The sequence below is a fragment of the Gossypium raimondii genome, chromosome 11 (genome assembly GCF_025698545.1).
Source record: "Gossypium raimondii isolate GPD5lz chromosome 11, ASM2569854v1, whole genome shotgun sequence".
Taxonomy (NCBI): domain Eukaryota; kingdom Viridiplantae; phylum Streptophyta; class Magnoliopsida; order Malvales; family Malvaceae; genus Gossypium; species Gossypium raimondii.
In genome coordinates, this window is record NC_068575.1 from 54,146,467 (window position 1) to 54,158,219 (window position 11,753).

At 33.2% G+C, this 11,753-nt stretch overlaps 1 protein-coding gene across 2 annotated transcripts; it reads left to right on the forward strand.

Annotated features, from left to right (window-relative positions):
• Nucleotides 1-4,773: 4,773 nt before the first annotated feature.
• Nucleotides 4,774-11,535, forward strand: LOC105802880 (squamosa promoter-binding-like protein 1). Of its 2 annotated transcripts, XM_052624259.1 has the most exons (11): nt 4,774-4,901; nt 5,214-6,150; nt 6,306-6,487; nt 6,910-7,406; nt 8,153-8,227; nt 8,310-8,417; nt 8,516-8,633; nt 8,752-8,893; nt 9,059-9,209; nt 9,847-10,482; nt 10,863-11,535. In XM_052624259.1, the coding sequence occupies exons 2-11, from the start codon at nt 5,549-5,551 to the stop codon at nt 11,307-11,309; spliced, it is 2,958 nt and encodes a 985-aa protein (XP_052480219.1). In that variant the 5' UTR covers nt 4,774-4,901; nt 5,214-5,548; the 3' UTR covers nt 11,310-11,535. The 2 variants fall into 2 exon arrangements, with proteins under 2 accessions (XP_052480219.1, XP_012490238.1); XM_012634784.2 differs by lacking the exon at nt 4,774-4,901 and having other exon boundaries at nt 4,934-6,150.
• The last annotated feature ends 218 nt before the right edge of the window (nt 11,536-11,753 follow it).

Consider the following 11,753-nt stretch of genomic DNA (forward strand, 5'->3'; position numbering starts at 1 on the left):
CTACTAAGATAAACAAAAGTTATAAAATGACTGTTTTGTAAACTCCGGTAGTTGTACTAGGCCATTTCGGTGACTAATGTAACTTTTCGAATTCGACCACAACTTCTAGGCCAGGTTTGGGAGGTTACATGTAGATTTGGTCTATGCATTTTAATTTGGTCAGTTTTAGTCTCTACAATTTTTGAATTTTAAAATTTCAGTCATAACCAAATGATAGCTGTTAAATTTATTATATTTTGTTATCTTTCAAAATTTGATGCAATAAACATATTATCACATGTATAATGTTATGTCAATTTATTATTTTCACATATTATTCACAACAAGTTATTTAACGGATTTAACGACCATCATTTATATCAATACTAAAATTTTGAATTTATAGGAATTAAGAATGATTTAATTGGAGAACATGGACTAAATTTACCATTTTGCACATTGTACATGACTAATAGCAAAATTTAACCAAACAAATTTAACTGCTATCCTTTTAGAAGTGAAATTTCAAAATTCAAAAAATATATGGAATGGTAATCAATTCAAAAGTGTTGAAACTAAAATTGACAAAATTAAGGTATAAGGACTAAATTCATAATTTATTTGAAACACAGAGAGTAATAATAGAAATTGATTTTTTTTTTTCGATAATGGGCAGTAAGTTGAGATTTCATATCACACAATATAATAAGAATGATTATTTTATGCACCGCTAATGAAGTAAAAAAAAAAACTCTAGAAACGAGTTAAAGTTGAATACGGATGCCTCTGGGGAGAGTGTCTCTGGCATAGTTGCTGTGGGTGGCGCTGCTAGAGATCACCAAGGTTCCTGGCTGTGGGGGTTCACCAAAGGGGTTGGATCATGTCCGCCGTTGATTGTTGAACTGTGGGAGCGTTTGAAGGATTGTTGTTAGCTTGGGAAAAGGGTTGTAGGAGGGTTGAGTTAGAGACGGACTGTTTGCAGGCGGTTGATTTGTTGCAGGGCTATGGTGTAAGTTGTTTGGCGATAGTCAACAGATTGCGGGAGCTTCTTAATCAGCTATGGGAGGCTCAACTAGTGCACATATTGAGGACAAAGAATGAGGTGGCGGATGGTATGCCCCGATTTGCGTCGAAGCTTCAGTGGAACAGACAAGTTTTTGAGAAGCCTCCTTACTCTGTTAACGATTTGTTCTGTAATGACTGTAACACTATTTCAGGGTGTAAACTGTTTTATTCTCCCTTTCTAAAAAAAAACTACAAAATGATATCATTTGTTTGTTGGGTATAGTAAAAAAAAAAAAACTCTACAAAATGATATGATTTGTTTGTTGGGTATAGTAAAAAATAAAACAATTAAAAATTATATTTAGTATGTTTTAAGTCTGTTTATAGAAGATTTTTACTACATTAATTATTATAAAATAATTGTGGTAAAAATATTATAGAGGTCATTGTATTAGAAATTAATTGTATTTTATTTTTATTCAAAAAATAAGTAGATTAATTATTATACATTAAATAAAAAATAATAATTATTTTATTAAAAATGTCATCCTTATTAAAAATTAATTATTATATATAAAAATAAATTTCACCTGTCATGCTACAATAATTGACTGTTTTCCGTGGTGATGTCTCTATGGTAGTTTGTGCATATAGTAATCATGTATTGTTGAAAAAAAATTGATTGACAAATTATTAATCAGTCTAGTATGACCAATGATTGTAAATGCCAAACAATGATGATCGTGTACAGTGTAGTGATAGAGTCACCAAACAAATAGGGCTGTGATTTCTCTATCACGACATCTCAAATCGAATCATATTCTACAAACAGTCGCAGTGAAATATTACTCTACTTTTCAACATTTTTCCGTACAGGTCCACCGCATCGACTTGCCAAAGTGCGCGAAGCACCAGAAAAAAGAAACCTTCCTTGAAAGAGAAATCATAGAAAATAAGAAACAGGGGATCGTGGCGGTGTGAAGATGGGGCCATCTCCGTTCAACATGGTTATGGCCCATGGGTCATTATCGCAATTCTATACAATTTTAATTTTTTTTGAAGGAAATTAATTGTAGATAATTAGAATTCATTTTGTTGGTCTATTTTTATAAAAAAAACATTATATTTGACAAAAAAATAAAGTACTCATTTTTAATTAAAATGTTATTACGAAAATGGGATTGTATTCGTAAAAAATTAGTTTTTAAGCGCATGTTTACACGTTTAATTATTTTTATTTTCAAATATTAAATATATAAAATATACAAAAGGATGTAAAATTACTTTTGTTTTACATAAATATAAGTGGATTCCTCCTTCATTAATAATATAAGTAATATCTATATATCACTTTTATAATAAATTTTATTATTTTAATTTATCCAATTATATTCAATAAATTAATAATTGCTGTTACTTTTAATAATAACATATAGTTAGTAATATATTAATAAATTATTATCTTAATATCAACTTACTAATATAAAGAGCGATAAATGATATTATTATAAGTTCAAACGTTTCTTCACATATGTGCTCTTTTATATTTTTATATATATTAAAGATTATAGTTGTATAAAATTTCAAATATATATAAGTTAACATCCATAAATATCTTTACTATATTATTTTTTATGATTTAGTGGTTTTATTATATTTATGTTATATTTAAAATTATTGATTAAGTTGATGTCACGAGTTAGCTAAATACCAACTCGGTTGTGAAATAATTATTTTTTACAAGTAAATTATATTATGAAAGTAATTTTTTGTCTTTTATACTTATATAAAGTCAATAAAACATACACATAATAAAACTTAAACCTAAAATACTATATTTTAAATCTTCAACTTTATCATTTTAACAAAATTTTGTTTAATTATTATATAAATTTTAATAAAATATTTGCCACACAAATGTTTTCACCCCATGTGCTACAATTTAATTTTTCTTCACCTAGTTAGTGTGACTTGATTGGTGATAATGAACTCAAACACTTTATCATTAGCATATTATATGCTAGTGAAGTTTTGAGAAAAAATATATGAAAATGAGATATGTTGCAGGAAAAAAAAAAACTCACTAGACCAAATCCCAATCTTTGTTTTATATTATAATTATATTTCATATATGAAAAAGCTAGTTAAATTTTTAGATATGATAGATAGAGTTAAAAGGCTATTATATTAATTATTTTTAATCAATTAAAATTTTCAAAATTAATTTAGAATTTATTTCATTAAAAGTTTTTATAATATATATTTTAAAAATTTTACTCATAAAAAGTTTAAAAATAATAAGTTAAAGTTGAATTTTTGACCACAAAAATTAAACTATGACAAATTTAGTGAGAAGAAAAGAATATCACTTTATATGAAGTTTGAAATATTTATATTTATTTTAGGTTTAAATGCTATAAAATGTCCATAAAATAATTTATAAAAATCAATTAAGACTCTAATTGAAATGTGCAATTAATTGAGCCATCGATCAAAAGTTAGCAATTAATTAAGTCCTTGAAATATTGCTTTCTGTTGGAGTTCCTAATGGGCCATTAAGTGATGACTTGTTAGTTGAAATAGAGATTACCATGATAATTGACATGGAAAAAAATGATGACATGGTGACTATCGTAGCATTTGACATTAAAAATTGTTAACGTGAATGACTTAATTGATTTTTAATATTTTATGAGGGTTTAATTGATTTTTAATTATTTAACCCTAAAATTGTTACAATATAATGGAATTTAGAAAAATTATATATTATTCATATATAATGAAAAAATTTAAAAGTTAGAAATCATAAAAATATTAAATGTATTTTTTGAAAGAAAAATAAATTTATTAAATGTATTAGATATTATAAAATATTATCAATATATTATAAAAATATGAATGATTATAAAATTTACAAAAATTATAAAAAGTTATAGAAAATTATATAAAATTTATTGACATAATAAAAAATTATAAAATATTAAAAATTTAAAACACATTAAATATTATTAAAAAGTTACAAAAATATATAAAATTTTGTTATTTTGAAGGTTTGAAGTCTTTGGTTTTGACAATAAGAGAATCGATAAGCTTGAAGTGTTATGTTGATGGGATTTGTATGGGGTTTCGAGTGATGTGTTTGAGTGACAATTAATTTAATATTTGGTGGCTTAAGGTGGGTGGAGAACAATGATTTTAGTCGAGGAGGAATGATGCGAGGAAAATTGATAAAGATTGATTAAGGTATGATATGATGTAAGGCTGTAGAGGGGAAATAAAAAGAATAATAATTTTTTATTAAATTTTTTCGTAAATTATTAAAAATTGTAAGAAGTTATAAAAATAAAAATATTAAATATTATAAAATTAAAAAAATACTTTTCCTTTATAAATTTATAATAACTTTGATAATTTTTATCATTTTAATATTTTAATTAATTTTCTATTACTTCTTTATAGTCTTTTTTTGTTTCTATATTTTAAACAAAATTTTGTATAATTTATAAAAATCAATTAAATTCTTAAAAATAATTAGAAATTTAGTGAAACTAATAATATTATGTCAACCATTAGGTCAGCATCTAACTGCTCATCATAAAATTTGACCAAAAATATATTTAAAAGCATAATTGAACTAATTTTCTATTATCTAATTATTGCAAATTGAATTAATTAATATTTTAATTATTTTAAAAGAGTTTTTCGAGTTTTTATTTTATATTGATATAAATATATACGTTTATTATATTATATGATATCTTAATCACTTTTTATTTGGTATTTTGTGAATTATGTTTGTAGACATGCGGTGTGCACCTTTACCCACTATTTAGGTTTCTTTCCTCTCTGTCTGTTCCTCTCTCACCCTTTTTCTTTATTTTCGAGTTTCTTTCTCTCACACGAATTTCATCGAACAGGTAAAATAAAGGGGTATTCTTTTATCAGTGATTTTATATTTTTAAAATCAATAAATTTTTGATTTTTTGTGTACCACACCACACCAAACCATTACCCAAACACTTCCCTACAAAGAAACAAACACGTTCCCATCATCATTCATCATCCTCTGAGAAACCTTTTAGAACTTGTCTCAACTGCCGTTCACTTCCCGGCGAACACTTTCCCTTACTTTTTCCTGCAGGCTGTTATCTTAGCAAGTAACCGTTAAGTCTGTTAATCTTTATCTTTGATTCTATATGCGCGGTTAAATTGTAGTTTTTTTTTTTCAGTTTTTGATGGAAATGTTGTGAGGTAAGGGGAGGAAAAGAGCTCAGTGCTTTGATTTTGGGGTTCTGTGAAAACTGGTCTCTTTTTCATATATAACTTGGTTTGGTATGTGGGTTGTTCTTAATTGGAATCATGGATGCGTTGGTGTACTGTTTTTGGACTTTTGGGGAAGAGCTGAAGCTGATCGGTTGTAATTAATTATTATAGTTTTTCTATTTAGGGTTTTGAAGCTATCTCTAGCTGGGATAGCGTTAAAGTTCGGGGTTTTTCTTGTTAAATTGTGTTTTCTGAGGTTAAATTCCTGGGTTTGGATCTTCTCGTTATCTGGGTTTCATAAATGGAGGCTAGATTTGGAAGTGAAGCTCATCATTTTTATGGTATGAGTCCAGCAGATTTGCGGGCAGTCGGGAAAAGGACAGTGGAGTGGGATTTGAATGACTGGAAATGGGATGGTGACCTTTTCATTGCTAGCTCGATAAATCCGATGTCTGCTGATACCATGGGAAGGCAGTTTTTTCCTCTGGGGTCTGGGATTCCTGGGAATTCATCCAATAGTTCTTCATCATGCTCTGATGAATTGAATCCGAAAGCTCAGAAAGGGAAAAGGGAATTGGGGAAGAAGAGAAGGGTTACTGTTGTAGAAGATGACAGTTTGAATGAGGAAACAGGTAGCCTTACTTTGAAGCTTGGGGGGCAAGGTGATCATGGCTATCCAATCAGCCAAGGGGAGATGAAAAATTGGGAGGGAACTAGTGGGAAGAAGACTAAGTTGAATGGAGGATCTGGAAATCGTGCAGTATGTCAGGTTGAAGACTGTGGGGCTGATCTGACCAATGCCAAGGATTATCATAGACGGCATAAAGTTTGTGAGATGCATTCTAAGGCTAGCAAGGCACTGGTTGGAAATGTCATGCAGCGATTTTGTCAGCAGTGTAGTAGGTAAGCATTTAAGATTTTCCCTGCTTTGTAGAAATGAATTAGAGAGGCTAGTTTAATCTGAAGAAGTTCTGACAGACAGAAAGTCTGGTGATTTTGTGTACTCCAATCCAAAAATAAAAATTTTGGATGATTTGTTTTTTCTCCTTTTTCTGTAGGTTTCATGTTCTTCAAGAGTTTGATGATGGTAAGAGAAGTTGTCGCAGACGTTTGGCTGGCCACAATAAAAGGAGGAGGAAAACTAACCCTGCCACTGTTGTGAATGGCAATTCACTGAATGATGAGCAGACTAGTGGTTATCTACTGTTAAGTCTCTTGAAAATACTTTCAAACATGCATTGTAAGTATCTCAATGGCTTTTTGCTACAACCAATGCTAATGGGTTTATGTCTTGATAATAACCTTTGTTCATTTTATTTTCCTGAATAATGGGACTGGTTTTTCATTCTCCAAATCCTTTTTTTTTTGTGTGTGTGTGTGTATGTGTGTATAAGGCGATTTGATGGCCATGTTTGAACAAGCAAGGCTAAAGGAATTTTCAATTAGTTTATACTTTCTCTAAATTTATGTTCTAGGTGAACTTAAGGAGTTCTTTCTTTTCCTTTTTCTCCTTTTTTCCATCAGAAGAAAACTTAGAACTAAGACACAGAAGAGCTGGAATCATTCTTGACAGTAGCATGATTCTGTTTATCATATTTTTGCCTGGGATATTTTGTATTTGCATTTCATGGGGTGGATGATTCTGTTTTTCTTATATTACAGCTAACAGATCTGACCAGACCACAGATCAGGATGTGCTACCTCAGCTTCTACAGAGCCTTGCAAACCATACTGATGAACAAGGAGGAAGAAACATATCTGGGCTTTTGCCAGAACCTAAAGGTTCAGAAGCTGGTTCGGCTTTGTTTTTGAATGGTGAAGGCCCTCCTCGGCCTTTTAGGCAGCACATCACTGAAGCTGCATCAGAGATGCCACAGAAAGGAGTTCATTCTCATGATGCTAGGGTTACCAATGTCCAGGGCAATGCAGCTGGATCGGTCAAGATGAATAATTTTGATTTGAATGACACATATATTGACTCAGACGATGGTGCAGATGACATAGAAGGGTTTCCTGCACCCTTAAATATGGGGACTAGCTCTCTTGATTGCCCTTCATGGGTCCAACAAGACTCTCATCAGTCAAGTCCACCACAGACCAGTGGGAATTCAGATTCAGTATCTGCCCAATCACCTTCTAGTTCTAGTGGTGATACTCAGGTATCTCTATGTTGCATAATATGCTTGATCGAATGCCAATGGTCGATTAAAATTCCATGGAATTTCTCTCTCACGCATAGGACATTTGCTAGATGGCTTAATTTTCTGAAGGAAGCTCAAATTGTGCCACAAGTTTGTGTTCTAGGATTTACAATAGATTGTAGTCAAGCCTCTTCTCTGAGATCAATCTGTGAAGACTTTGTTAAGCAGCCTACCTAAATCCAATTTGCAATAGGTAAAGGGGCCCAACTTGAATATAAGAGTGCAAAAACCTAATACTTAGTAGATGTGGGGGGATGACATCGCATAACACTCCCCTTTACTTGTAGCTCAACAAGGCTTATGTGTAGACAACCTCACATGGGGTTTGATGGGAAGAAAACAGAACACAACCCGAGCTTTGATACCACAGCAATAGATTGAGGAATCCAACTTAAGTATAAGACCACAAGAAACCCAAAATACTTGATAGATGTGGGATAAGATGAATTAGCCAACTCCTCAAATAGTTGTAGAGTGAGCCAGGTTATGGCCTTGTTAAGGAATCATGAACCACAAAGTTTAGCATGTTATGCTGACCTCAAATATTTACTTCTGAGAATTCTGGACAATTTCTGCTTAAAATTACATAGGCAGGGAATTTATCTCCCGTCAACTGTCCTCGAGCAATATGCATAGTGTCATAAAGTTATATGTTATTAAAACTTTAACCTCTGATGATTTGTTTTTGACTTTAACCATTGCAGAGCCGTACCGATAGGATTGTGTTTAAATTATTTGGGAAAGAACCAAATGATTTTCCTCTGCTCTTGCGAGCACAGGTACATAAAAGTTTCTGAATGCAACTATACTTTAGGGTTTTATTGCTTAAAAATATACTTATGAAAATGTTTGAACTTCCAGATTCTTGACTGGCTATCTCATAGTCCCACTGACATCGAGAGCTATATTAGGCCCGGTTGCATTGTTCTGACAATTTACCTTTGTCAATCCAAGGCTGCATGGGATGAGGTAAGCTTGATTTATGTGAAACTACGGATTTTTATCTTCTTTGCTTTTAAATTCTGTCAATTTCTTCATAATTTTAATCCTATGTCATCTTCTGTCAGCTTTGCTGTGATCTGAGTTTCAGTTTGAATCGGCTTCTAGATTGTTCAGATGACACTTTCTGGAGGACTGGATGGATTTGTACAAGGGTTCAAGATCAGATAGCTTTCATTTATAAAGGTCTGTTTGGTCATTATCGTTATCGGTGTTTATTTAATTGATATGTTGAAATGATTGGCCACGGGAAGCATTTTTTAATGCAGGATCGAATGTCTTGACCAATTTTTTTATGCTACAGGTCAGGTTGTCGTAGATACATCTTTACCTCTCGGAAGCAACCATTCTAGTAAAATTATGAGTGTCAAGCCAATTGCTCTATGTGCAACTGAGAGAGCTAAATTTTCGGTTAAAGGTGTCAATCTGTCTCAGCCAGCCACAAGGTATTCTTTACTTTATTCTTGCAGTGATTATTCTTGTGTCATTGTAACCCTCAATGGCTTAAGAGTGTGTATAAAATTAGATATAGATTTACTGCATTGTATGTTTTGCATTGGATTTCTATGCTTGCTTTAGAGCCTAAAATTTTCTTGCATTTCCTATCCCAGGTTGCTCTGTGCAGTAGAAGGGAAGTATCTGGTCCAGGAAGCTACTCATGAGTTGATGGATAGCCATGATGAGTTCAAGGCGCAGGATGAACTTCAATATCTTAACTTTTCTTGCTCTATCCCCACTGTGACTGGAAGAGGATTCATTGAGGTGATTTTTTTTTTACTTATAATTGATCCTGTTGTTTTCCCTCCTTCCTTGCTGTTATCTTTGACAAGGATTATATGTGAATTCCGGCGAAGTTCCTTTTTAATGGAGTGAGAGTTTACAATGTAGATTGTGGATAATAGGTGTAGTTTTAATTCATCCAAGTTTGGTGTTAAATACTGGTTTGAGGTAATTCCTTGCATGGACTTCCATTTTTTTTTTATTTGGGGAGGGGGGGGGGGGGGAAGTGGGTGGGTGGGAGGAAGAGACATGTCCTAGGGCTATAAGTGTTTAATGAAATGTTGTGAACTTTATCTAAGTTAAAGTATTTACAGTGGGTCGTAGAAGATGCTTGTGTGCTTCCACAACTTCCATAAATTCATTTCTAGCTCTGTGGCTATTGTATTTATGGTGAAAATGTAGAGGCATGACTCTTTCTGGTTTTCCAGTTGCACTGTGTTCTCCTGTCACTATGTTCATTTCATGGTGTGGGAAATAAATAGAATCTACTGTAATACTTGCTTTTGTTTCTTTTTCTCTTTTCTTTTACGTACATCCATGTCATAAGATGCATCTTATATAATTTATTCTGAATATGCCTTTCAATAGCTGAAGTTGACATTTCCTTGATCTTCTCCAGATTGAAGATGATGGTTATAATAGCAGTTTCTTTCCTTTCATAGTTGCGGAGGATGATGTTTGTTCAGAGATCCGTATGCTTGAGAGTTTACTGGAGATTACTGACGCTGAAGCAGCTGTTGACAGAACTGGAAAAATGGAAGCCAAAAATCAAGCCATGGACTTCATTCATGAAGTTGGTTGGCTGCTTCATAGAAGTCAATTGAAGTCTAGATTGGGCCACTTGGATCCTAACTCAGAACCCTTTTCTCTAAGGCGGTTTAAGTGGCTTATGGAGTTCTCTATGGACCATGAATGGTGTGCTGTTGTAAAGAAACTCTTAAATGTTCTTCTTGATGGAGTAGTGGGTTCAGGAGAGCACCCTTCACTTAACCTTGCATTAACAGAGATGGGTCTTCTTCATAGAGCTGTTAGGAAAAATTGTAGACCTCTGGTGGAACTCTTTTTAAGATTCATCCCTGAGAAAGGTTCAAGTAGATTAGGATTGGAGAACGAGATGGTAGCTGGTGGGATTCATGAAAGCTTCTTGTTTAGGCCTGATGCCCTAGGCCCTTCAGGTTTGACTCCTCTTCACATTGCAGCTGGTAAAGATGATTCTGAGGACGTACTGGATGCATTAACTGATGATCCTGGAAAGGTAATCCCTTATTCATTTATTTCTGAGCGTTCCAGGAAGGGAACTACAAGAATTGTTTTAATTTTCTAGCATGGTTTTGATGATATTCTGAAATGCATTTCCCTGTTCTTCACTCAATCTGGATTCTGCCACGAGTACAATTCCTTGATTCATAATTTATAGGTCTCTATTACCCATTTGAAGAGTGCACTCTTGTGATAAACTGCCAAGACACTCCCCCTACACTTCTACAAGGATTTGAACATGAGTTGTTTGCTTCAGAATTCTCTGAAATTGGGACCAAGTGTTCAACGTTAAATCTGAACATATTTCTCTTCTTTTCTCTCTTTTTTCGGGGGCTTGAATTTCATTTGAAGAACAACTGTTCATTTTCTATTCAGGTCGGCATCGGTGCTTGGAAGAGTGCTCGAGACAGCACTGGCTCTACACCTGAAGATTATGCTCGTCTACGTGGCCACTACTCATACATCCACCTCGTACAGAAGAAAATTAATAAGAGACATTCTGAGCATGTGGTGGTTGACGTTCCCGGTCCCCTCTCTGATTGCAGCACAAACAGGAAGCAAAATAACGAGTCAACTTCTAGCTTTGAGATTGGCCAACTAGAATTAAGGTCCATGAAGCGACATTGCAAGCTTTGTGATCAAAAGCTGGCCTATGGGTATGGAACAGCCAGCAGGTCATTGGCATACAGGCCTGCGATGCTATCAATGGTAGCAATAGCTGCAGTATGCGTGTGTGTTGCTCTACTATTTAAGAGCTGTCCTGAAGTTCTGTATGTTTTCCGTCCCTTCAGGTGGGAATTGTTGGACTATGGAACTAGCTGAAGTCCAATAACTCTTCCTAAGTCGTTAACATTTAATAGGTGGCTTGTATGTATCTGTAATCCGTTTTACGGTAGATTGTAAAAGTAAAATTGAGATGTGGTGTATAACACCAGTGTTTGGACCAAGTTCCGGATGCAGTAATATTGTTTACACACACGTAGCATACATATTTATTTGTGGGTCAGTCGTCAATGGAATGTTATCAATATATTAACATTATACATCATGCATGCTACTCCTCTCTCTCTCTCTGGGCTTTGAAATTCTCGACTTCGACCTTGGTAACATTAGGGGTTGCACTGATCATGATGTTGGAGGATTTTGATTAATCTTAATCTTATTTGACGATCTTTTGCATTTTTCAACTATATACACGATAACCCATTCAGGATCGCAAAATAATCTTTATCTTAAAAAGTTGTTGTTAAACAACCGACAGATCAA